The 27,114-nt window shown below is 45.1% G+C and overlaps 4 protein-coding genes across 4 annotated transcripts; 2 read left to right on the forward strand and 2 right to left on the reverse strand.

Annotated features, from left to right (window-relative positions):
• Nucleotides 1-3,602: 3,602 nt before the first annotated feature.
• Nucleotides 3,603-10,862, reverse strand: psmb5 (proteasome 20S subunit beta 5). Its single transcript, XM_034556014.1, has 3 exons — nt 10,604-10,862; nt 8,192-8,498; nt 3,603-4,008 (listed from the first exon to the last, which is right to left on the reverse strand). Exons 1-3 carry the CDS (start codon nt 10,823-10,825, stop codon nt 3,725-3,727), a joined length of 813 nt encoding a protein of 270 aa, XP_034411905.1. The 5' UTR covers nt 10,826-10,862; the 3' UTR covers nt 3,603-3,724.
• Nucleotides 10,863-11,155: 293 nt separating this feature from the next.
• psmb11a (proteasome 20S subunit beta 11a) lies at nt 11,156-12,112 on the reverse strand (the record flags this gene model as incomplete). The annotated part of the gene is made up of 2 exons (XM_034555345.1): nt 11,523-12,112; nt 11,156-11,450 (listed from the first exon to the last, which is right to left on the reverse strand). Coding segments are annotated over exons 1-2 (885 nt in total), but the record flags the coding sequence as incomplete, so codon positions are not given.
• Nucleotides 12,113-13,028: 916 nt separating this feature from the next.
• Nucleotides 13,029-18,549, forward strand: prmt5 (protein arginine methyltransferase 5). Its single transcript, XM_034555993.1, has 16 exons — nt 13,029-13,158; nt 13,496-13,614; nt 14,106-14,191; nt 14,352-14,486; nt 14,591-14,703; nt 14,812-14,861; nt 14,977-15,140; nt 15,236-15,397; nt 15,499-15,576; nt 15,824-15,882; nt 16,189-16,311; nt 16,832-17,007; nt 17,215-17,418; nt 17,527-17,637; nt 17,713-17,777; nt 17,866-18,549. Exons 1-16 carry the CDS (start codon nt 13,061-13,063, stop codon nt 18,016-18,018), a joined length of 1,896 nt encoding a protein of 631 aa, XP_034411884.1. The 5' UTR covers nt 13,029-13,060; the 3' UTR covers nt 18,019-18,549.
• A 2,033-nt stretch (nt 18,550-20,582) lies between these two features.
• Nucleotides 20,583-26,858, forward strand: slc7a8b (solute carrier family 7 member 8b). The gene is made up of 11 exons (XM_034555347.1): nt 20,583-20,781; nt 21,731-21,935; nt 22,326-22,477; nt 23,338-23,463; nt 24,191-24,344; nt 24,708-24,831; nt 25,058-25,161; nt 25,646-25,742; nt 25,816-25,965; nt 26,143-26,320; nt 26,643-26,858. The coding sequence occupies exons 1-11, from the start codon at nt 20,583-20,585 to the stop codon at nt 26,753-26,755; spliced, it is 1,602 nt and encodes a 533-aa protein (XP_034411238.1). The 3' UTR covers nt 26,756-26,858.
• The last annotated feature ends 256 nt before the right edge of the window (nt 26,859-27,114 follow it).

Genomic DNA, 27,114 nt, shown 5'->3' on the forward strand with positions numbered 1-27,114 from the left:
ATTGAAATGTTAGCCCCATATGAGCCAGCTCACAGCCTTAGATCCTCCGGTGGGGCCCTTCAAGGCCCTTCAAGGCCCTTCTGGCCATTCCAAAGTCCAGGCTTAAATCAAAGGGTGACCGTGCACAGATAGACCCCTAGTGGTGCCCATTGCCCTGGATGAGAAAAGTGCCCCTTCTGCTGGAGCCCAATTGTTTCTTCATTCATCAGTATTTAAGAATAAAAATGACTCTCTGTCATCAATCCAAATGTGTTTTTTGATATCTATCATTTATTTGAGTTCCTCCCTCCTCCTCCATAAAATTCACATGATGATATGTTTTCAATGTCCTGTACACATAATCTTCAGAAAGTTCTAGGGCCCTAACCGTACTTAATGAAGAGAGAGACTGGCACCAAGGAGGATGCTCCTGTGAAGATCCTTTAATTTATCCAGAGCAGAGTTTTGATACGTTTTAAGTTAGAATATTTTTTTTATTGCATTTGGTTATACAATATGGCCTTGTTTTGTCTGTATTTGCCTGTTATTCATTTATTTATTCAATTTGATAATTTGAGTTAGTTTGTTAACAAAAATAAATATAGAAGTTGAAAATATCCTAGTGTGTTTTTTATTTATTATTATTTTTAATTTCATAAGTAATTTTGCGGTTTGAGCACCTGCCCCCCAGAATGTCTGCGCACGTGCCTGATCACAGCCCCTCGACTTTGGAACGACCTACCTGAGGAGATAAGGCTCGCAGAATCAGTAACTGCTTTTAAATCACTTCTTAAAACCCATTTTTATAGAACTGCTTTTAAGTGATGTCATCCTTTTATGCAGTTCCTTGGTTCTTTGTCTGTTCTGCTTTATTTTGTATTTGTATTTTTCTATTCCATTGTCTCCTTTGCCTCATGTATTTTCTGAAATATTTCTGAAATATTTACTTGTATTGATGTTATGTTTTGGCCTTGCTTCTATGTAGAGCACTTTGTAAACCCTGTTTTTAAAGGTGCTATATAAATAAAGTTATTATTATTATTATTATTATTATTATTATTACTGTGAGCTCCTGTGAATAAACCGGCAAGCTAAAGAAACCAACGTCTGCGAGTCGTTCCTGTGGACGTTAGAGTATCATGTAGCCTCTTGACATGTGTCAAGACTAAGATGCTCAGACACACAGACGCATGTATCCGGTCGTTTTTCAAAATAAAACATTTCCTTTTAAAAATAAAACGTCTTTTCGGTCTTGATTTTTGTTCTCGATTTTTCTTTCTGTGCATACCACATCATAGGCCTTGCATACAGGTTCCTGCTTACCCTCTCTGTCACACATGGCATGTGAGCAAAGCTTTTCGATACTGAAATATATCAAAATCAGGCTCAGGAGCTCACTCTCTCAACAGCACCTGGAGGCTTTTATGTTGATAGCTACTCAGACAGATGTTTTGCAGATGCTGGACAGTGAGAACATTTTATTTATTACCATGTGACTATAATGCACCTGGGCCGGCAGAGTTAGTTTAGGTTATATTTGTTAACTTATTGTTTTGTTATGCACCTGGACCAGGACAAACCTGATTCAGCCCTAACTATAAGCACTATCAAACAGGAAAGTCTTAAGTCTATTCTTAAATGAGGTGACTGTGTCTGCCTCCTGAACTGAAAGTGGAAGCTGGTTTTATAAAAGAGGATCTTGATAACTGAAGGCTCTGGGTCCCATCCTAATTTTTAGGACTCTAGGAACCACGAGTAGCCCCGCATTTAGTGAGCAGCTCTCTAGTGGGGCAATATGGTACTACAAGCTGCTTAAGATATGATGGTGCATCACCAATCAAGGCTTTGTAGGTGAGGAGAATAATTTTAAATGTGATTCTTGATTTTACAGGGAGCCAGTGCAGAGCAGCTAATACAGGAGTCATGTGATCTCTTTTCTTAGTTTGTGTGAGTACACGAGCTGCAGCATTCTGGATCAACTGGAGGGACTTAAGAGACTTATTAGAGCAGCCTGATAATAAAGAGTTGCAGTAATCTAGTCTGTAAGTAACAAACGCGTGAACCAGCTTTTCTGCATCTTTTTGAGACAAGATGTGCCTGATTTCTGAAATGTTGCGTAGATGAAAAAATGCAATCCTTGAGATTTGCTTCAAGTGGGAGTTAAAGGACAAGTTCTGATCAAAGATAACGCTGAGGTTCTTTACAGTGGTGTTGGATGCCAGGGAAATGCCATCTACAGAAACCACATCACCAGATAATTGATCTCTGAGGTGTTGAGGGCCGAGTAAAATAACTTTTTTGTCATCCATGTTTTTATGTCTTTAAGACATTCTTGAATTTTAGCGAGCTGGTTGGTCTCCTCTGGTTTGATCGATAGATATAATTGAGTATCGTCTGCATAGCAATAAAAGTTTATGCAGTGTTTCCTGATAATATTGCCCAAAGGAAGCATATATAAGGTAAATAAAATTGGTCCAAGCACAGAACCTTGTGGAACTCCGTGATTAACATTGGTGGTCATTGAGGCTTCATCGTTTACAAATACAAATTGAGATCAATCTGATAAATAGGATTTAAACCAACTTAGTGCGGTACCTGAAATGCCAATCGACTGATCCAGTCCTCCACTTTTCATTTAGTCACATCCACTCAAATTGTGAATGTTTTTTTTAAATCACTCCTTTAACCCAGTAAAACGGTGAAGAGGTTAAGTCTCCTGCAAAATGGGGGATTCATGGTGCCATCACCCCCCCCACCACCACCACCACCAATCATCACTTCATTTACTAAGCGCAACATCGCAGACGAGACTACGCTCATTTCCATTTATCCTCCGTCTGCAGACCGGTCACCTGTGAAACTAGTTTTTAAACCATGATTTGAAAGTGCACAGGCTTCAGATGTCTACCCCATCCCCTTCATTAGTGTTTATTCCCAGCCATAAAACCCGCTGGAGGGGCGCGCACCGCCAGCGCAGGTCGTTACATTGTAAAACACTGAGGGGGTGGGGGGCACACACACACTGCACATTGAGTGTCTCTGAGAGGTATTAAAGAATAAATTCCCCGCTTCCAATTAAAAGACGTGTTCCTCCTACGTGAGCGGAGGCAGGCAGCATTATCAATGAGGGGGAAGAAGACACAGTTACAACTCAGGAGGCACAATTACCGAGGCTGCTGCTGGTGTGCAATTAAAGTGTGCGCTGCTCCCCGATAATAAAACAAAGAACATATAGAGTGGACAAATGCAGGCCTTTCGGATGCGACTCCCAATCCCAACAGTTGATTTTGGGAGGGGACAGACGACTGAAATGTAAACACAAACTACATCAAAGGGAGAAGTACGTGGAGGGTACATTCTAAGGATTACTAATCACCATCTTGACACCTGAGGAAAGGGGTGGAATAACAAATACACTGCTCTTGGGAAAAGAAATAAAAAGGTTTTATTGTTGATAAGTTTCCCAGGGTAGGATCCAAATTAAATGCATGTGGAGCGAGCGCCACATTACCACACTGCCCCCTCAACTCTTACTCCGTGCGGGTTTGTTGGTGTTCGCTGGCATCGTTGTACAATATGAAGCTTTAAGCTATAGCGACAAGTAATGCAAGTGGAAAGCAACGGGCAGTTGAGTCCTTTTTTTATTTTATTATTCATGTGTCAACCCCTACATTTCAGCACATCCTCAACATTAGTATAAACTCCTAACCCTCCCACTTCCTGGTCCCCTCGGTGACTTCCAGGACTACGCTTGACCCTTGTACTGCTGGTGCAGCATGAGCACGTCTTCCTGGGAGACCCTGGTCCATCCATCGCTGTGGACGTGGTACAGGTTAACCTGCCCTCCACTGTAGGCGTCGCGGTACGTGGCCTGGTAGATGGCGCGGCGGCCAAGCTCACAGGCCTCCTCCACCGTCAGGTCCTGCCGCAGGCCGCTGTCAATCACTCCGTAGGCGTACATGGAGCCCGAGCCCACGGCGAACAGGTCGCCGCACACCCGGTTGCCCTCGGAGTCGACGTAGTACAGCCCTGGGGAGGGAGGACAAAAAGGCAGGTCAGGGAGGAGGGTGGGGGAGGCAAAGGAGCTCTAGGAAGAAACCTTCAAGGGAACAGCGTCCTTCCTTCTCCTGACTTTGTCGGGAAAGCTGAGACGACGTACATCCAACACCGCAGCTTTCGCACAAAAACTAAATGCTGTCTTGTAAAGAGCGAACACACACACAAACGCACACACACACACACACACACACGTCCTCAAGATGGGGAGAGAATATGAACAGCTGCAACCTCTCCAAGTGAAGTAAGGCCGGCAGATATGAACAGCTGCATCCCCTTCAAGTGAAAACGAAGCCGGCCACGGGAACCTGCTGACGAGGCACGGGCCACATCGCTGCCCCCGGGGGCCCTGCTACGGGTCTTATTGATCTCCTGCAAACAAAAATTAACTATCGACCCGCACAGGTAACGGCGCCTCATGAGGAAGGACAGAAGGGGGGGGGGGGGGACAGCGTGCTCACATCTAGACATCAGACACACATTCATATCCATCACACAAACTCAACATTCAGACATCTGTACCCTCAAGGCCTAATAGCCACACTTGAATGACATGTCGTCGTCGTCACCCCCCCCCCCCCCCCCCATTTTGTTCCGTAACCATGACACACTCGCTGGGGCCTGATCCCAGAGTGACGTGGAACGGGTGACTAGCCAGCACCAGCCTGTGAGCTCGCCCACGGCCAGTCCCCGCAGATGGTAAAAAGACAGCCTGCGGTAAAGAAAAGGCATGTTTTTCACAGCGCTTTCACAAAAGCGAGAAGAAAAAAAACGCTGTTAAAATCATACTCGCGGTGAGGAAACGCAGGGACACGCGCATATGAAATTGCCTGATATCCACCACATCGCTCATCTCCCACATTAAAAAAAACACTCCAAAATGCCCTCGGATTGCACATGCTCGCTTGACGAGCTCCCCGGCTAAACTAGTGACAGTCTATTAGGGATAGAGAGCCACTTGCTTTTCTGGGGGGTGGAGGGGGGGGGGGAAGGGCGAGCTTACCATTGCTTTCAACTGGCAAATTGCAGCTCCCGCAACCTGTCGTTAGCTTGCCGTGGTAATCGTCCCGTGCCTGTCTATGCACGGGGGTAATTTGCCATTTGGAGACGCGTCTGTTCCTCTTGAAGAACTGTAAGGGACTCGTTAAAAATATAATAGGCAGGGAGAAGAGGGTTGTAAAGGCGGCCTCTCACGTCGAGTGGCACGGTTGATGGCGGTGGATGAGGACTCTTCAGGAGGTCCAAGTATAGATGCAGAGCGGCACCGAAAAACACTTCCCACATCCATTTCCTTTCCAAAACACATCTGGGTCTTTGTAGAGCCCGACACGCCATCTCTTAATGGTCTCGGCGCCACTCAAACCCTGACGTAGAAAAGCACGCAGGCAGAGACGGGTGCCCAGAAGCCCCAAAAAATTATTGAACGTCCCGCTTAAAGCGGATGCGCGTATGATGGAGCACTGCAGCAGCGGCCAACAGAGACTCCTTCTACTCCGTCAATCCACTGACGGGTGCTTTCGGAGCCTTGCAGCTGGTCAGACTGACGGCTCTTAAGAGGGCGGTGGGAAGCACGGTGCGATGGATGGTTGGTTAGCATCAAATGGGTCAGTGTCTGTCCTTCCCACTACAATTCACCTCTGAATCAGGAGAGAGAGGAGGGAGAGAAAAAAAAAAAAAGAAAAAAGAAAGAGCAGCAGTTGAACAGACGGGAGGGGAAAAACATATATTACATCACTCTCCTGGGAGTGGCGGTAAAACTGACACATGGGTCTTCTCTGACGAGGTCTCATATCGTACACCGTTTCTTTTCCCCCTCTCCCTCTCATGGGGGGCTGCATCCCATTTAATCCCACGTCACCTTCTTGCAAGCTCTTTGTGTCCTTGTCGGGAGCAGTGGAGGGGGCTAGGAGAAAACAGTCTGTCGAAAGTAAAGCCGCCGCCGAGTTATCAAGCATTAACTGTACACTGATTACAAGTGCCATAACATTTGATGTTATTGCAGAGTCGTATTTGACAAGCTCCTCGACGCGGCTTTTATTCGATGCATTTTGCATGCAGCTTGAGACACTCCATCGAGGGAATAAGTGCTCTTGACATGATTGTAGCAGGCTAATGAGCTTCCCACCTAATCGAGATTGATTTCATTTACATGACATTTACCTCTCCATTCAGTCATTGGCGTTGTGTGGAGGGGGGGGAGGGGCCGTGGCAAAGCTCCCACACCTATTGAACTTATACAGGGATCATTATTTTCTCAATTGATTGTCCGGGGCTTGGCGCGTGTCATTTGCGTTTGTTGGCATAGAGGCGGGCCGACATTGTTCACGCTGTTCCCTCTGCTCCCCCGACAAAGGCGGCATCGATTGCAGCGGGTGTACGGGCATTACACGTGCGACCCAATTGTCCGGGGCTGAGACCCGGCGTCCATCATAGCGCCGCGTTCTCGCCGGCCCGCAGTCCTGGCTTCATTGATTTCCCATTACCGTGTCAGTGTGGCGGCCTCTTTAAGCACACCTTCTGTGATGTACGGCCTCACACTGTGTGGCATCCGAAAAGCCACCGCTGCTCCGGAGCACAAGAGAAGCAGCGCATGAGAGGCCGCAGTACCACCTAGTGGGGAGGTCTAAGAACTACATGGGCTTGCACTTCGAACGAAACACTTGCAACTGGGAAACCTATGGAAGCCCATTTCCGCACTGTAAGAAAAAAAATTAGGATCCTGTAAGTCATAATAATGAGATACTATCTCATTATTTCGACTTACTATCTCATTAAAATGAGATACTATCTCATTATTTCGACTTAGTGTCCGACTGAATGCGGGGCGTAACAGAGCAGAGAAGGGACGCATGGTGAAGAAACAGTGAAGCAGGTGAAGTAAAGATACGGTTTGAGTTAACACTACTCTCGTCACTGTAACTGCACTATAACCTCTGCAGGTAAAAGCCAATGAGAGGAGGCTAACGGCCGCTCAACTCCATGCAGAATAGCGATATGTTAAGCTATTTTCACCGCAGTGTCTCGGGAGGTTTTACTCGTGACAAGAGTAGTGTTAACTCAAACCGTAGCTTTACTTCACCTGTTTCTTTACCATGCGTCCCTTCTCTGCTCTGTTACGCCCCGCATTCAGTCGGACCGAAATAATGAGATAGTATCTCATTATTATGACTTACAGGATCCTAATTTTTTTTCTTACATTGGAGGAAATGGGCTTCCATAGGAACCAGACAAACGGCTTCAGAAAGTCCTTAAAATGATCAAATGATTAGCTGTGGATAGTCTGTTTTATATATCTATAAAGATTAACTGCTTATCCTGCATTGCAAGAGCTCACCACTCAAGTTTAACCTCTGTTTTGGGAAGTAATGAATGCAATTAATAATTTCTTTAAAAAGGCTAACGCATATGGCCGGTCTTTCATGACTAAAACTGCATTTAAATGAGTGAATTATTTTTGCTCACTTCACAAGCTGCAAAGCTAAAATAATTAGGCGAACTTACAAGTGGGCAGTTAATGTATGCTTTGATAAGTCTGAGTGTGTCACTCAGCCCTGAATTTGTGAAACTAAAGTTGGTTTTAACTATAACTCCATACTGTGTCGTTTTCTCAATCCAAATCTTAAATTAATTGAAAAGTTATTAGAATTTCTGGATTAATTGAGTAGTCAGAAAATGTATCTGCAACTCTTTTGACAACTTTATAATTTATTCATTCGTTTTTCAAGCAAATATTGCACATATATGATGTGAGGATTTAGTGCTTTTCTCTTTTATATTAAGTAAACGGCTTTTCTTTTGGTTTTGGACTGTTGGTTGGACAAAGCAAGACATTTTAAGACGTCACCTTGTGCTGTAGGATATTGTGATGGCCCTTACAACTGTTTCTCTGAAAGACCAATCGATTAATAAAATAACTTGTTTGTTAGTTTCAAATACGAAATTGAATTTCATTACATTGCAAACCCCATCTTTCCGTCAACAGCAAAAACTGAATTCTTTAAATTTTTTATTCTAGGTTTCACTTTTGGAAAATGTTGCTAAATATTTGAAAGACTAACCCCTAATAATCTACTTTGTGGTAGCCGTAGTTCGGTTTCTACAAAGCAGAATTGAATCGCCATGTGTGCATGTCATATGCAGCAGCCATTGTGTTTACCTGGGCCTCTCTTGTCCCAGCCACACACCATGGTTCCCATGCTGAGTCCCATGCCCTTGTACTGGTACACCATGTTGGCCAGCAGCTTGGAGGCCGCCGCCACCGAGATGCGCTCCTTGTTGCGAAGCTCGTAGATGCGGCACTGGCGGGCCAGCAGGCGCTCCCAGAAGCTGCAGTCTGCAGCTCCACCAGCCATGGTACCCAGCAGGTAGGGGTTGATCTCAATCACCTTCTTCACCGTCTGCGAGGCGATGTAGGAGCCCGCTGTGGCCCGGGAGTCCACCGCTACAATGACGCCATGCTGGAACTGAGAGAGGCAACAGCGGGAGGGGAAACACATTAATGGAGCAAATAGGCAGCGGGGGGGAAGGGGGTGGTCACACACTTATGGATCAGCGGAGTTTAATTACCTCTTAGCTACCTTCTATTTCTGTCTAGACGAAGCGTGCTGCTGCTCTACAACTGTGCGAGAAGACAGGATATGCGGCTAAGCTCTGCCAGAAAGCTGCTGCTGGATAAGAAGGAGGACCTTTGCCCTTCCCTCTAAAACCCTCCATCAGCGAAGTGGCAGTAACAACAGCTGTATAGCACTAAAGGGAAGACAACAGATTTGGCCAGCCAGAGGAAGATGTCTGCTGGAGAGGTTTTCATCTACCACCCACCCCTCTTCCAATCAGGGATTAAGGGATAAAGTTGGGAGTTATTTTATCTTTTCTTTTTATCAACAAATCCCCTGAAGAGCCCAAAACCAACCGCAGGGAGTTGGTTCAGTATTTAGAGGGCTTTGCACGCTTGACAGAGTGAGAGGGAAAAGCTGGCCGTTTGCGCTGTAATAACGGCATACGTCACCTGAAGTATGGCTCTTTTGTGTTTTTAATAGGTTTTTCAGACAACAATGGTGTTCCTATGCACAGAGGCAGAACTTATTTCAGACTATTATCTTGAAGCAATACTTCATTGATGGACTCAGTATTTTCACAGGACTTGTTGATAATTACAAAATAAGTGTCCTTATTTCTGTAGTACTGCATCTGGACTCACGCTAATCCTCTTGTATGCCCTGTTTAATTCTTTGTAGGATAAATGGACCGTGTGCCTTGAACTTTAAAAAATACATTCCCTCTTTTCTTTTTTTTAACATTCATTTTGCTTTAGGGGATCATACTGCTACTATATACACTGAGCTCATTTACAATAATGTTTTTTTTATGTTTATTAATGAGATAAACTGGTCTATTAAAACGGTGTGTTGCTTTTATGACGCAAGTTTAAAGCCAACGTTGTTGAAACATACATTTTCCAAGTTTGATGATGTCATGGGGACCAACCATTCAATATTTCTCAATCTGAATATTATGAAATAATGTTCAGATCATCCGATATTAAAGTTAACAACATTTACAGAAAGCATACGATTGCATAATTAAATAAACAAACGATGCATTTGAAAAAAATATATATATTGTTTCAATATTTACATTGGTGCAATTTTTAAAAAAGCATGCCAGGGCATATCACTATTTTCACCCATTAAATCTTCTACATGGTTTATTTTGTCTTGAATGCCAAATCGAAGAAGTACAAAAACATCTGGCTAACCATCTTTGAATGCCTCAGTTCTCTTTGAACAAGTTTATCCACGGTTGCTGTTATTTTTGGTAGTCATCATGCCTCCTACTCTCATTATATGAATCATTTATGTCATATGCATTGAATGTATTGTAACTCTGTTACGTTGTTTATTCTGTACACATGACATCTATTGTTCTGCTGTCCTGGGACAGCAGATGTCGAAGGTGTAAAGATTGTAAAGCCCTCTAAGGCAATGTTGGATTATACTAAATAAATCGAAAGTGTTAAACTTGAATATAATAAGACTTTAAGACACTTCTTTATCATATTTAACCATTAATACGCAATACAAAAAGACAGCACCTGTACTACTAGTAAGTTAGATAACATTAGGTAAATCACAAGTTGATTTCATGCCTATATTATTATTGTGCTGAAAGTGTTAACCAACATGAACATGAGCCGTCCACAGACCTGTCATCTTCGTTCCCATTCATGCAGGTGCAAATGAAGCCAGAGGATTAAAACGGTATTAACGTGTCTGTGTCGTACACAGTCAAATGGCATGCATGTGTCAAGAGTACACAGAGACCATCTGACGATCAGCGGACTGCTCTTCACCGCCAGAGACATTTAACACAAGTCATGAGGAAGCTAACGTGAACATCGGCTCCGGGAACGCGCTTCGTGGCTATGCTAGCATGCTAGCGGTGGACCTGTAGCGTTATGTAAACTCTCGGGACTGCAGTGTGCAGTCTAAAGGACTTTATCAAACACCTGTGTTGACACCAAGAACAGTCCGTCAGTCTAAGAACAGCAGCCAGCTACTAGTTAACTCACTTTAAAAGCCAAGGTGGTGGTCCCGTGCAGGAACTCTATTTTCCTCTCGACGTCATCATCCTCGCTGCTCTGGTGGTTCTTAACAGAAAAACTGAGCCCGTCTCCCGGCGTCGCGTCGAAGCCCAGCCCGCTCTGTCCGGGTCCGCAGCCAAAGCCGAGAGGTTGACAATTATCAAAAGAAAAATTCGCACAATCACTGTTCAACACACTAGCAAGAGCCATCTTTGAAATTGTCTGATGAGCAAGCCACTTCCGGCGGGAGAGGATGCGAACGTTTATCGGGTCGAGGTTGCAAAGAATCACAGCGCCCCCGGCGGACCGCAGATGTACTGCAGGGATGACAACGGTAGATAGAAAGCTGTGTGGATTGTGCAAACACCTTGCTAAACGAAAGCAACATTGTAAAGGCTACAGCCGTTTTAAACTACTTATAGTCAATATTTATTCTAGCTAAACTCTGAGGACGATGGCATACTTCTAAACTTGACCACCGACCACCAATGTTCTGCTTCAACCATCTGATGTGGTCACTCTTCTTCTTTCCTCCGCTATCTTCTCCCTCCTCTTCATGTCTCTGTAATATTCCTCTCTCAGGTCCTCTCTCGTTCTTTGGCTCCACCCCTGGGCTGTGATGTGGAAGAGGTCCACGCTGTTTCCAGAGTAGGCGTCCCTGTGAGTGGCTCTGAACACAGCTTCTCGTGCCAAGGAGACGGCCTCTTCTTTGCTCAGGCCCCACCTCAGTCCTCCATCCAGGACTCCGTAAGCATAAGGAGAGCCTGAGCCCACGGAAAAGACGTCCCCCTGCAGTCGGGCGCCATCGCTGCACACATATATCAGCTTTGGGCCGCTGTTCGGGGACGCAGAATGGGCCGTCACAGGAACATCTTGGCTACTGACAATCAATGATGGGTCCTCTGACCTCATCGCACAGTCGGCGTTACCTGCCTCCTTATCCCAGCCACACAGTGTGAGAGCCACGCACAATTCAGTACCTTTAAAGGGGTGCAGCATTAAAGAGAGGAGCTTGGCAGTGCCGCATATGGAAAGGCGACGTCTGTGCCGCAGGTGGTAGAGTCGGATCTCTCTGGCCAGAATTCGCTCCCACAGCATGCAGTCCGCGCCGCTCCCAGAGGAGGTGATGACTAAGTGGGAGTGAATCGGGGTGATCTTGTGAACGGCTGGACAGGCGACAAGTCCACCAGCACTGGCCCGCGTGTCTGCAGCTGCAATGACCCCACCTTGGAAGATGAAACCCAAGGTCGTTGTTCCATGAGACAGAGGGAAGGGCCTGCGAACCGTCGCCGAGTGGTTGGCCGGTCGATGGTGGAAAGGGCGAGAGTTTGGCAAAGTTGGCGTGAAGAACGTCAGTGGGATCCCCAAGTTTGTCCCAGATGTTTTCAGTCTCCTCGATCCAAAATTGCACAAGTCAGTCATGTGAAAAGATGCGTCCGTATCTTCGGAATGGGAGTGAGGAGCGTCTCTGAAGCCACAGATATCTTCCAAAGCCATGATAAAGCGGATACCGAGAGATCTCTTGTTCAGAAATTCAGAGTATTTTTCCCAACAATTGTCAGGGGAAAAGTAATCATTAAACACAGATTAAACCAAAGTCTGTCTTTCAGAAAACTGATCAAACTAAATTCTTAAACTCATGAATCTCACTGTATCATGGTGACAGCTGCCACCAAGTCTCACTCGCTCCTCTAGTCTGAAAGACCAACGATCGAACCCTTTTATAACCCTCCCAAATATGACACCTTGCACAAAAACACACGCCGGCCTGTGTTCAGAACCATTTGACTTGACATAAGTGATATTTCATCCAACCTGCTGTGAAAATAATATCCAGAGAAGCCCTTTTCTGCAAACCCTCTGTGTTTTGCCGAGTGACGGAGTCATCTTTCTGAAAGTGTGCAAGTTCATACATCTTCTTCTTTAAAAAAAAATCATTTTCACTTTGTTGTTACAGCAAAGCAGCGACCACCTTCAGCAGGATCTTGTGACAAACTTCCTCTCTGTACTGTAGCTGCCTCTAGTACAAGGCCTGGAGATCTATAATTTAGTTCTAGGAACTGAAGTAGGCCAAGGCCAAATAACAAATCACCTGATTGAATATCCATACCTGTTTTGAAATGATTCTGACAAAACATTTAAATATTTAACTGGTACTTTCATCTGTTTTTTAAAATAACCAAAAATCTGGAAGATGTTTAAAAAAAATGTTTACGCGAAAGCTTTTATGTGAAACATGAACTGTTGAATTCAACGTTCACACTTCGCAGTTATCGCGGTAATTTACGATACATGCAACTGCAGTACATACGACGCCATTTTGTGTCTACGTCATCTCGCAACTTAATGAGCACGTTAGCCCGTGCGGATCCAAGATGGCGTCCGTTTCCTCGTAAACCAGTGCTACGAGACAGCCCCTGTCTATCCATTCAGTCGGCTAAAACCATGGCGTCTGGCAGCACGGCGAGCAGGGTATCCTGCGGGAGAGACTTGAACTGTGTGCCGGAGGTAGCCGACACTTTGGCCGCGGTCGCCAAACTCGGGTGAGGATACCGCTGCACTCCGCGAGGTCTCTTTGTGGGGTTTTAGGGGGTACAAGTGAGCTTACGAGAGCGGCGCGCTGGTTTGCTAGCATGATGCCAGTGCGCGAGGCTCGCTAAGCTAGCCGGTCAATAACCAGCACGTGCCCATTCACAACGATGCATGATACCGGTGTGAAGTGTTTATTTTACTCGTACATGCTGTTCTGGTTGTATTGTTGTGTGAGCTGGCTGGGGAATAAGTGAAGTAAACCGTTGTGTTTGTTTGTGCTTCACCCCTGCGTGACATTTTGAATGATATCGATGCTAAAATGCGACGCTGCCTTTCTCTGGTGCGCAGGTTTGACTTCCTGTGCATGCCCCTGTTCCACGCGAGGTTCAGGAGGGAGTTTGAGTTGGCGCCCGCTAACTCCCGATCCGGCGCGCACACCCGGTCAGACCTGCTGCTGTGTGGAAGAGGTTGGTCTCTTTCTCCGCTCTTAAATCATGGAGCTTTTATTCTACGCTCTCTGTAAATAAGGGAACTGCACCCCTGGCTGCTGCAACAGGCCCCTGGTGGATGGCTGATTATGGTCGAAGCAAGGGTTCAATAACTTTATTTGAGCATTTTAGAAAACAAGAACCACGAATCTGTAAAATGTAAACATATGAACAAACAATAAAGTACACATTTGTTTTAAACAAAGCTGACAAGGTAAGTTGTTTCACAGACACTCAAAAACATTACATAAGAGATGATGGTTGTATGACAGCTTGAGATTCAAATATCAGTGTATCAGTTATAGTATACTGTTAAATATGTATGTCGTGACTTGTCTGTCCCCCAAACAAATTTAAGCTTCAGCCTTTATTTGCAAAACATGATGGCAGTACTCAAACGCAAAGGTTTGATAAACTGTTATAATAAATCAGTTAATGCCCTTTTTTCCAACTCATTGTGCTTTGTCTAGATTGGAATACTCTTATTGTTGGGAAGCTCTCTCAATGGATCGACGCAGATTCAGAGATCGAGACAGAGCGCCGGAACTCAGAGGCTGTAAGTTCCTCAACTTGGAGTATTTATTTGATGTACTTGTTGATGCTAAAAATTAAAATACAAAGTGTTTTGCTATCCAGATTTGATGTCAACCCCCTCTGAATCTGTCTCCAGTCTCGTCGCCCGCTCACCCTTCTTTTCCCTTTTTGTTTCCGTCCAGGCTCTGGCACAGGAGCTAAACTTCTCAGCCTACCTGGGTCTGCCCGTCTTCATGATCCCTCTAAAGGGCCCTCACTGTGCCAATCTAGCCCGTCTGCTGCTGAACCACATCCACACGGGACACCACACCTCGAATGTAAGACAGAACCCCAAACAAACCCAATGTGCACATGTAGATTGCTTTAAAAGAAAATTGTCTGCCAGAGAATTCTCATCCGCTAACTGTTGTCGTCTGATCAGTTCTGGATACGTGTGCCGCTGATGGCGTCGGAGGACATGCGGGAAGATCTGATCGAGAACGAACCGAGCACCTGCGTCGATGACACAAGTGTTGATGAGAAGACCTGGAGCTGGTAAGTCCACTTCCTGAGCAGGCGAGTGCAGTCTGCATGCTAAAACAGCTGCTATTGATTTCCTTTAAAACTGTGACTCATTTTGTTTACTTCTTTCGCTCCCTTTAGGTGGCACTCATTCAGAACCCTTTGTGATTACAACAAGAGGGTCTGTCTTGGTGAGAGAGAGCACACTGTGAAGCACCAGCCTGGGGCAAAGTCAGTGCATTAAGAATAAATCATTATGGTTGTGTCTGCTCCTGAAGATGTGGTTTTCTTTTTGCATTTCTGAAGCTATTGAAGTGGCAGCAGACATGCCGTCAGACGCGGTGATTGATAAATGGCTCGGAGAGCCTATCAAAGCAGCCATACTTCCCACCAGCATCTTCCTAACCAATAAGAAGGGCTTCCCTGTTCTGTCCAAAGCCCATCAGCGAATCATCTTCAGTCTTTTCAAGGTACGATTCCACAGCTTCAACTGAAATAATAAAAAAGTAAACAGCCGAACGGCGGAAGTGTTGGTTTTAATGAAAACAATCTGTCTTTTTCTCAGTTGGAGGCCCAGTTCATCTTCACAGGCACCACGCGCCACACAGAGAAGAACTTCCAGTCCTACCTGCAGTACCTGGAATACCTCAACCAGAACCGGCCTGCGCCCAATTCTTACGAGCTCTTCGCTAAGGGCTACGAGGACTACCTGCAGTCTCCCCTCCAGGTAAGGAAGTGCCCATCAGGTTTTCACAAATCAAGAAAATAAATGTTACTTTTTTAAGCGATAAAGACTAAAGGTGTGTTTTGATCTCCTCCTTCCTTCAGCCCCTCATGGACAATCTGGAGTCTCAGACATACGAAGTGTTTGAGAAGGATCCTATTAAATATTCACAGTACCAACAGGTAAGACCGTCAAACCCTTAAGTCAGCCTTTCAAATCAGACCTATCAATTCGGTATGTCTTGTGAATTTGAAGTATTCACGGAGTGCATGTACAGCGTTACGGGTGTCTTTCATTTAGAGAGCTCTCCAATCAACGTGTGCATCCGTAACTGAAGGGAGAGCTTCTACGGACAGGACTGATTGTCACTTGTGTAGTGCTCTCACACATCGACATATTGATCCACCTGCTTTATCCTTGTGTCTACAGGCTGTATATAAATGTCTACTTGACAGAGTTCCCGAGGATCAGAAGGACACAAACGTGCAGTGAGTATCTGTACCCCAAATTAAACATTAGCAACTGACAACACTTGAGACAATAATTTGAATTTGTTTGGCCTGGCAGTACACAGCCCCTTAGCTATACCACATTTAGATATCTGCTAATATACACCGGTAGTTCCTGAGCAGTAAACAAGAGAATAATGTTGCAGTTAAGAAAGTTAACACGGTAGCATGAAACACACATACTGAATTTGAAGCCGGTAAGTCTGCATCATTTTTTGGTGTTGAGCTCGATTGGTTTGTTGCTCGACTGGAGAAGGCTGAAACGATGCTGCGTCATTGTCGCAGGGTGTTGATGGTGTTGGGAGCCGGTCGGGGTCCCCTGGTCAATGCGTCCCTGCGTGCTGCCAGACAGGCTGACAGGAAGCTGAAGGTGTACGCGGTGGAGAAAAATCCCAACGCTGTAATCACGTGAGTGGAATACATGTCAAAGTTTGTGTCTGTGTAGTTTTCATCATCTGAACATACGGATGAGTCCTGTCCACTCTACCTATGAAGCAGGGCGTCTCTCTCCGTGTTCTTCACATAAATCATGAAACGCTCCTCTGATCTTACCTCGCACGCGATGCGTATCGCTGAGCGGGTTTTTTTCCTTTTTGAATTCGGTGCAATTTGGACACGTTCAATGTTTATACACTTTGAATAAACAGCAGCGGTGGAATTGATATCTGCTGAAGTGTTTTTCACTGCGGCCTGACTTTTTCAAGAGCTCATTCAGGGCCCTTGGCAAATGCTCTCGTTTTACTTTTCACCCTTTCTCCTAGCTTGGCATGTGGGTATTGGCAGTGGTAGAAGTAGTACTCAAAATCTCAAGTAAAACTGTTAATACCGCTCAGTAAAAGTCCTGCACAGAATGAAAGAACAGAAATGTTAAATGCTGGTGTTATTGTTGCCTCAAACAAACAATCTACCAACTTCTATCCTGGTTCAGGCTGGAGAATTGGCGCTTTGAGGAGTGGGGGGATCAGGTGACGGTGGTGTCGTGTGACATGCGTGACTGGGCGGCACCCGAGAAGGCCGACATCATCGTCAGCGAGCTCCTGGGGTCGTTCGGTGACAACGAACTTTCCCCCGAGTGCTTGGATGGAGCGCAGCACTTCCTCAAAGGTACTTGAGTTTTGTGGTCTTTGTCTCCCCTCCCCCTTTTTTATGTATTCATAAAAGTACCAACTAAAAAGGAAGATGCAAAGTCATTGAATGCAGGTCATCTGCCACATAAACCGCAAGGAAAGCATTTGTCCTCCATTACCCTTTCACGCTTCCCTGCATCTCAAAGCACTTTCTCTTTTCCTCGTCTGGGCACGTCTTCCTCAGATGACGGAGTGAGCATCCCCTCTTCCTACACGTCCTTCCTGGCTCCCCTGTCCTCCTCCAAGCTCTACAACGAGGTGCGGGGGTGCCGAGAGCGCGACAAGGACCCGGAGTGCCACTTTGAGACGCCCTACGTGGTGCGCCTCCATAACTTCCACCAGTTGGCTGAGCCCAAAGCGTGCTTCACCTTCAGACACCCCACAACAGGTAGGCGCAAACGCACTCGACTCGTATGGCATGCCCCAATAAAAAAATCCACTTCGACACGATGTGTTGTGAATATGTTGACGACTCTTTCGCTGCTCCGTCTTTCAGATATGAACAACAACCGGTATCAGTGCCTCAGATTCTCAGTGGGTTGTAACTCCGTGCTGCATGGTTTTGCTGGCTACTTTGAGACCACGCTGTACAAAGATGTCACACTCAGTAAGTCATCTTTATTAAGAGATGAAGTTGTGTTGTGCAAAGATTGGATCTAAATGTTTATATTGTGTGTAACAGGTATAAAACCGGCCACGCATTCACCTGGAATGTTCTCCTGGTTCCCCATCCTCTTCCCCCTCAAAGTGAGTCACAAAGACAAACACCTTCTCAATATGAACAGCACACATGCTTTGAATGCGCATATCAATGCCCAAATCTTCTTCCCGACAGCAACCTATCTCCATATCCCGGGACGAGGACGTTGCAGTGCGCTTCTGGCGCTGCAACAACGGGAAGAAGGTGTGGTATGAATGGGCCGTGACCGAGCCCTCCTGCTCCGCTATCCACAATCCAGCAGGACGCTCCTACACCATCGGCCTGTGATGATGACACGTCAACACACACACACACACTAAAAACACACGCGCTTCTGTAAGACTTGGTGGCAGTCTAATTGACCCGGCTCTCTCTTTTTTTATACATACACACCGTTAAAACCTGGACACGTGGTGCAAAACCCCTAAAGTGCAGTCCGGGTTGATCAATAGAGTTGATTGGATGAACCATGTTTTTCATTGTGTGTTTTTGAGAAGTCTGTTCAAGCAGGCATGGACCATCACCTGTACACAAAGTGTATTATTGCTGTGAGATTGGCTCATTCAGATTAGGTCAAACACCTTGTCCTCCCAACCCCCCACTGTTCTGAACAGGCGTTGCCGACACTCAATCCAACACAACCTTTGCCTTATCAAACACAGATTCCATACCGATACTTGCGTACTGATGAAATACCCTTCCCCTCAACACGAGAGGGTCGGAGGAAGGTTATGCCATTCAGGTCCCGTACATACTGTCTCTTAGTACTCTTTTTGTTTGTGTTTGAACCATGTCAATAAAAACAACACTTATGTACTCCTTGGGCTCTGAACTTTTGTCTTTTGGTACCATCCGCTCTGCAAGTTATTGGCATCATAATGTAATTTATTGTAAATTAATCATTTTAGAATGATACCACAAGTAATGTTTTCTTGTCTTTAATAGGAGACGGCAGGCTAAGCAGGGAGGATAGTTTGTTGTCCAGCAGATTGTTCCATCTCCCTCGGATGACAATCTGTTGGCTCCCAATAAATCAATAGATTCATGGAGAACTGACATGTGTACAGTTTCATTTTAATAGTTTATTTTGCTTTTAGTGTAAATGAGCCTTGTCCCTCATTAGCAGAGGTTTAGGCATTACACCCCTGTTGGATGTATCGACGCGTAGTCATCAGCTCTAAACTGCAGTTAGTAAGTGTTTTTCTGCATCGATGCAACTGTCAAAGTTCAATTTAACTCATGCAGACAATAAAAGCTGATAAATATGCTCTTCAATCACAGCTGACTGATCCAACTCAATATGATGTAATGCCAGTATGAGCATTTCTGGAGCCTGCAGTCCCACACACACATGCAAAACTAGGGACAATAGTAAAATAGAAAAATGCAGACAGTACACTTATCCAGATCATACACTGTTAAACTATTGTTTGCAGGCAGGCACGCGCACAGATAGACCCCTAGTGGTGCTCAAGCACCTGCCCTTTTGCACTGGATGAGAAAAGTGCCCCTTCTGCTGGAGCCCAATTGTTTCTTCATTCATCAGTATTTAAGAATAAAAATGACTCTCTGTCATCAATTCCCCCCAAATGTGTTTTGATATCTGACGGGGCATTTATTTGAGTTCCTCCCTCCTCCTCCTTCACTTAGTGCTCACGCAGTGCTGAGCCCGACGCCAAACGGGTGCAGCCTACTCCTTCTGTGACCTGCAGCATCAGACAAACAGGGAATGGCGGTGTTTGTTCACATGATATGTTTTCAATGTCCTGTACACATAATCTTCAGAAAGTTCTAGGGCCCTAACCGTACTTAATGAAGAGAGAGACTGGCACCAAGGAGGATGCTCCTGTGAAGATCCTTTAATTTATCCAGAGCAGAGTTTTGATACGTTTTAAGTTAGAATATTTTATTTTATTGCATTTGGTTATACAATATGGCCTTGTTTTGTCTGTATTTACCTGTTATTCATTTATTTATTCAATTTGATAATTTGAGTTAGTTTCTTAACAAAAAAAATAAATATAGAATTTGAAAATATCCTAGTGTGTTTTTTATTTATTATTATTTTTAATTTCATAAGTAATTTTGCCCCTTTTTTTGTGGGGGTTTGAGAACCTGCCCCCCAAAATGTCGTGTGACTAATTAAGTTGACAAGCCTACACTTACAAGTTCCCCATAAGCTATATAAGTGGTCAAATGGTGACTGGTGCTTGTTTTGGGCCTTTTTTTAAATGAAGAAGAATACAAAAATGAATAACAAGTTATATTCAGCAACTTTAGTGTCACCAACCTGTCAGGATCAACTCAGTGTGTGTCTTCAGGTTGTGTATTATTATCTCACCGAGTCCTAACCAGAAAGGGCGGGGCTGTGAGCCCTTTTGACAATTTGGGCTCCGCGGCGTTGATTGGTTGAAAATATGTAACGTTTCTAATTTATCGAGGGGGTCAGCTGGAGGTCAAAGGTCCGAGCATGAAGGTCACCTAACAGGCAGCCGCTGAACAAGGTGGGTCCTCGCTTCATGAGGCTGCGCGAGGTTTTACTCGGACGGGTTCATTGCTCACTCCAACCGTCTAGTCGGCGACACCGGAACCGCTCGTTAAATGTCGGTAACCGTTAACACCGTGACATGTACCAGTTTGTGACGTTACGTGTCTCGTTTGACTCTTTTCTAATTGGAGCGCGAGCCAACCTGCAGCCAAAGGAACACGGGACACCAATACCATCGGCGTGTTTCGCCATTGAGCGACGCCGGAAATGGGAGTTTTGTTAACCTTTTTTCAACAAATAAATAAAAAATAATTAACATTCTCCCTCTTGGCGGTCACAGAAAAGAGGGCGCCTCGATCTGAGGATGACCACCAGCAGCGGCAGCAGCGGTGTCGGCAGCAGCAGTAGCGGCGGCGGCGGCGGCAGCATCCGCGGGGCCAGTCCCTCGGAGCCCCGTGACCCCCGTGACCCCCAGGCGGAGGCCGGGACAGATGCCAGAGGACCCTCCGGGGTGGCTCTGAAGAAACGGATCGGCCTCCTCGGCGCCTGCGCCCTGATAATCGGTGCGTTTCCGTGAGCTGCTGGTGAAAAATGAAGCGTGTTACTACCCTCAGGCAGTGAAGCTCCCACCAGAGTTTCAAGACACAATTTTAAAGCAACACAAACATGTGTTATGACTGAATTAACTGTGTGTTGCATCAGCGGCACTTCTTACTGTGATGCTTTTATTGTCATAATGGGCTTCGGCTGAGTGGAACCAAAAGTTGATGTACTAAAGCTACATGGAGCAATGACACCAATAAGACTATAATCTCTCTCTCTCAACGCTCTCGGTTGTGAGGTATGGGCATCCTCTGTATGCTCGTCGCAGGTTTCCACGGTGATGTCGAAAGTAAAATAGACGATACGGGCGACTACCCGTTTTTGGAAGGTAATCCAAATTTATAATTGATCCCAACGAGCGGTTTCTTTTTTCTCCCACATGGGCTGAGCAGCAGTGGGCTTGTGGGGTGGAACGCATGGGGATACCCGTTTGGCCCGTACAGGTCCAGGATCAGGCTGCTCAAAATATATAATATTATAGCCCAGTATGGAACAAATCTATGAACCAGTAGAGTGGGCCATTGACAGAAATTTCACTTGTGGTGATCCAGAGGTGATATTAAAGTATTGTATCAAACCAACTTGGCGTCAAAGCACAGGGTAGGTCTGTGCAGTACAGAAGGCAATGGGCGATCATGTGGCAAGACATTGTATCTCTCCCTTTTTTTTGTATAGCCTAAGATCTGTGTCAGTGGCTTTAGTCTTGTTTTCATGCTCCCCACTCTTCACGAGCATAATATTTGCAACGTTATGCTTCTTCGTACTGAATAATTGTGACTTATTTCATTGCAGTCACATTAGTTTTATTTTATTTTTTAAATGGCATTGCTATGCAACTGCTTCTGATTTTGTTTTCTTAATTTCTCCTGTCCCTTTTTTTTTTTTCCTTTTCTGTTTTAACTCCCTCAGGTAACATCATTGGCTCAGGGATCTTTGTGAGTCCCAAGGGGGTCCTGCAGAACGCTGGCTCGGTGGGTCTGGCCGTCATTGTGTGGGTTTCTGCCGGAGTTGTCACAGCAATCGGTGCGCTCTGCTATGCGGAGTTGGGGGTGACCATCCCCAAGTCGGGGGGAGACTACTCGTATGTCAACGACATCTTTGGAGGACTGGCTGGGTGAGAACAAACGCCGTTTGTGTGAAGCCCCCCATGTTAAGGATTTAAAGAGGCAACGTCGAGCATTTAAGGAGCTCTATTGGCAGAAATGAACGATGATATTAATACTCGCCTCAAGGAGGCTTTAACGAATGTTTGCTGTCCTAAGAAACTACATTACTAGATCCAATCTCCCTCAACAACCATGTTGACATACAATGAAAGCCTTTCCTAATGTATTAAGTTGTGTTCCCAGACTGTCACTGACCCAGTTCCACTCATTTCTCGTGTCTTTAACAACCGTGCCTTTTTTTTTTTTAAATAATGCAATTTGGCAATATGCTTGATTTTTGAGTGCGACACAAGTCTGCTGCCATGTCTCATTGACCCCCTGCTGCTGTTGTCCCTCAGGTTTCTGCGTCTGTGGATCGCGGTGCTGGTCGTCTCCCCCACTACGCAGGCCGTGATTGCGCTCACCTTCTCGAACTACATCCTGCAGCCCCTCTTCTCCTCCTGCCTCCCCCCAGAAAGCAGCACGCGCCTGCTGGCTGCGGCCTGCCTGCGTGAGTCATGACATTAAACCCAATATTCAATGCCTGTCGTTTAAAGCCAGTGCATTAACAGACACGGAACATGACACGGCATTCAAAGCCCACTTTAAAGAATTCATTTCGGGCATCATTTCGGGCATCATTTTTAAACCCTTTTTGTTATAGGAACGTGTATGTGGGGGAGGAAAATGACTCAATTGAGATCATTTAATAATCTTTGCTTTAGCATAATTACAACCTCCGTACTAGTTTTGATCAAAAGGTCTGCGTTGCAAACTGGATATTGATGTCCCGGTCAACAAAAGACGTGGCATTAATAAGGCATGAGTTGTATTCTGGGCAGTGGAGACATACTGAGGACTTAATGTCAGGATATCTTTATCTATACTGCATTGAAGGCAATGTTCAGTCCCCATTGAACCCTCAGCCCTAGTCCAGACTAAACTTTAAACAATCACGCAGTATTCGGATGACCACATTTTGCACATTAGCATGCCGTCGCTAAACTAAGATGTGTTGGGCACGTGGTGTGCTGAGCTAAATGCTAACTACAGCCTCACAGAGCTGCTAGCATGGCCGTAAACTTGTGAGTGCATTTTATATTCCAATTTAATTATTATTCTTGTCTTTTAAGGTCCATAAAAGCTTTTCATTTTTACAATATATAATGTATTTTAAAGCAGCATTTTATATTCTACATTTACCCAATTTCTATTGAAGAGCCAGACATCTGTTACTTTAAAAATAGAATTTAACACTTGTTTTATTTGATCTCTCATAGAGATATGGGAAGGCACCATATTTGCATAGTTTGTATAATGGGCCAAAAGCACCACAGACATGGTTCTAACGTTTCTCTTGCTGTTCTGCAGTGTTCTTGACGTGGGTGAACTGCTACAGCGTGCGCTGGGCCATGTTTGTCCAGGATATCTTCACAGCCGGCAAGCTTTTGGCCTTGGGTCTCATCATAATCCTGGGTGTCGTCCAAATATGCAAAGGTAGCATGTCTCTTTCATCCAGACCGTTCCTTTAGTGTATTTATGTCCATATCTCTCTTTCTTTAGACGGTGGTTCCAATATCAGTTTTGACTCGGGTTGCATGATGTCTGCCATGTTCCCCTGTTTCACTTGATCAGCATTGAGAGGTCTGAATAGGGGAAAGTGTCCATGTTTCACAATACATATGTAGTTTGACTATTTCTTATTAACCCCCCCCCCCCTCCTATTTTCCCGACCCCCTACTAGAAAATCACTGTCTTCAGGTAGGATGCCAAGTTGGCAGCAATGCTTTAGCAATCCAGTGCCCCTGTGCCTCCCACAGGATTTGTGATTTCTATGTGAAAGGGGGATTACAGCTCTTCATCCCACTCATTAATCTGCAACGCATGCACTCATGTGACCTAGCCACATATACTTTGTGTGACATAGAAGCTGAAGATGCAGGAGGTGATTATTTCTTGCCTTCTGAGAAAAGAATATTCAGTGGGCTGAATTCTTAAACTGTTAAAAAAAAAAATAATGGGGCTTGATAGTCACAAGTTGGTTAATGCATCCGTGATCAAAAGGCCGTAATGAATAGTGTATAACACAGAAGGATCATAACGTTAAAAACCCTGTAAAGGCGTGCTGTGTCTGGCGCCCTCTGCTGCTCAGGCTGTGTAGTGAAGAACAACCTCATCAAGATGGACTTCAGGGGCCTTCTGACGTTGGCCGTGTGGTTCTCAGGTCACTATTACTGGTTGTCGCCAGTTAAAGCTTTTGAGACCTTCCGAGACTACGACGTCGGTCAGTTGGCGCTGTCCTTCCTACAAGGCTCCTTTGCTTACGGAGGCTGGAACTTCCTCAACTACGTCACAGAGGAGCTGGTTGACCCGTGCAGGTAACTGCTCAAGTATCAAAGCGCAGAAAGAACCATAGTTTATTAAAGGGTTTGAGATTAAAAATGCAAATGGTTTTATGAAGACCTTTTTCAAAAGAAATGAGAAGTTATAGAATACTTTGCGCGCGGAGAAGCAATGCACACGGTTCAAGCAGTTTGGAGATGCAGATGCAATGGATGGACTTCTCATGGTTCTCGAGAACCAATGACAAGTCCATCCATTTACAATTTTGTTTATATATATTTTTTTGCTTTATAAATCCAAATGTTTCACCGTTTGTTGCATTTCTCTGTGGGAGCATCAAACTTCAGTCACAGAAAAATGTTTAATACACCGTGAACCTTGTCTTGCATCCTCCCCAGGAATCTGCCTTACGCCATCTTCATCTCCATGCCTGTGGTCACCTTAGTTTACGTGTCCGCCAACCTGGCCTACATCACAGCCATGAGCCCCCAGGAGCTGCTGGCCTCCAATGCTGTGGCATTGGTGAGAGGGCACAGCCACACAAGTCAAAAATCTGAATGTATATGCGTGTCGCTAGAAGCATATCAGACTGTACTTACTTTGAAATGGTTGGTTGCATTTAGAGTAACCGCATTAATCTGACGCGTCGCATCACAGCAGAGCTATAATCCTTGTTTTAAATGTCTTGATTAGTCGCTGTTCTAATGTGTACTTGTTCTCTTCTCTCTGCTCCTAAAATTTCTCCCAGACATTTGGAGAGAAAATGCTCGGACTAATGTCATGGATCATGCCCATCTCTGTGGCGCTCTCCACCTTCGGGGGGGTCAATGGCTCCCTCTTCACATCGTCTCGGTCAGTTTGTGTTGCCCCTTCTGTCCAGTTCATCTTATTGCAGCTGCTATAGTTTTTGTTTTGACACTTGTTCCCATGCTGATTATTGCACCTGTACCTGGAGAGGGCTGGACAGGGGGAACATGAGAACCGTAAATAAAAAGAAAAAACATGGGCACTGTAAAAATTCATCAGCTTAAAAACTAGATTTCAGATTGTTTGGAAAGCCTGAATAGTACATTCTCCTTTTTTTTTTTTGAGAATTCTTTTTTTTAAGGTGCACATTTGAGTTGTAAGATGATCCTACTTGATCAATAATACCTCCCAAAGTACTGCACGCATTGTTCTCCTGTTCTAGTCCCCCCCCCCCCCCCCTCTGCATTTTTGAATTGTCGGTCTCTTCACCGGCGCTCCCATAATCACCCGAGCGTCTCCCCTCGCGTGAGGAGAACACAGCTGGCGCTGCTCTCGGGACTCTTAACGGCTCTCTGGTTCTGTCGCTCAGGCTGTTTTTTGCCGGCGCGAGGGAAGGCCATCTCCCACGTCTGCTGGCCATGATTCACATCAAAAGCTGCACTCCCATCCCAGCCTTAGTGTTCACTGTGAGTCTACTTTGTCTTTTTTGTCCTCGTCGTCTTGTGCCGAAACGTTAACCTCGCCTCTCCCCGCGTTCAGTTTAGCTCCACCCTGCTGATGTTGTGCACCAGTGACATGTACACCCTCATAAACTACGTGGGTTTCATCAACTACTTCTTCTATGGCATCACTATCGCCGGGCAGGTTGTGCTGCGCATCAGAGAGCCTGACCTGTATCGGCCGTTTAAGGTGAGGACCCGGTCGGAACAACTATGAATTTTAGGCCAAACGTCTATATAATTCATAACCAATGATCCAATTTCACAAAATCTTTAAAAAAATAACACTGACCAAGATAGCTGGCAAACAAAAATATTTATACTGATGAGACCATATCTACAACACCACCTGCTCTTCCTCCACCAGGTGAGCCTGATATGGCCAATGATCTACCTGCTGTTCTGGGCCTTCCTGCTGGTCTTCTCCCTCTACTCTGAGCCTGTCGTCTGTGGTACTGGTCTGGCTATCATGATGACCGGTGTCCCAGTATATTTCCTGGGAGTCTATTGGGAAAACAAGCCGCAGTGTTTTGATATTGCTATTGGTAAGGGCAACATCCTGGTGTCTTGCATAAAACAAAATGTTATTGGAACTCTGAGATGGCTGCCAATGGGAGTCTGCTGGTTAAATGTAGCCATTGACCAGATACACAGATGTTCCCCTTTGCTGCATTAAAGGTGAAGCTGCTTCATTTGGCTTCTTCACAGATTTCAAATGTAATATTCTACATGTGTAAAAGTACAAGATTTATTACCAAGTTAACCCACTGTGATGGAGTACATAACAAGACGTTAAAGGGTTACGTGTATTTCAATTTAAGAACAATGAACTCTTACGATCAACATGTTTGTCCCCCCTGCATCCAGGTAAAATTACTCATCTGTGCCAAAAGCTCTGTGTGGTGGTTTATCCAGTCATGGAGGAGAGCAGCGGGCCTGAAGATGAAGATGATGATGATGATGACGACGACGACGACTGAACATGTGCATGAACGAAAGCTGGAAATGTCTCAAACTTTTGGGTTAAAAAAAAAAAAAACTCTTGGTGAAGACCCTCAAAGTTATCATACATATTCACTTGTGTTGGACAACACTGGACTATCCCGCTCTGCTGTGACAACCTTAATGCTCACCACCATTTCAGTATGTGGTCTGGGGACAGATGGGAGATGAAATGTCACTTAGTTTGAATTCATGAAAAACTGAAATGATGACACACGGGTCTGTTTTCAGGTTGGAATTAAACTTTGTCCTGTCTTTAAGATGCAGAGGAGCATTTTAAGAAGTTGTATGTACTGTTCAGACGTTTATATTCACCCCTGATTATAGGAACACTAAA

Source organism: Cyclopterus lumpus, chromosome 17 (assembly GCF_009769545.1).
Source record: "Cyclopterus lumpus isolate fCycLum1 chromosome 17, fCycLum1.pri, whole genome shotgun sequence".
Lineage (NCBI taxonomy): Eukaryota > Metazoa > Chordata > Actinopteri > Perciformes > Cyclopteridae > Cyclopterus > Cyclopterus lumpus.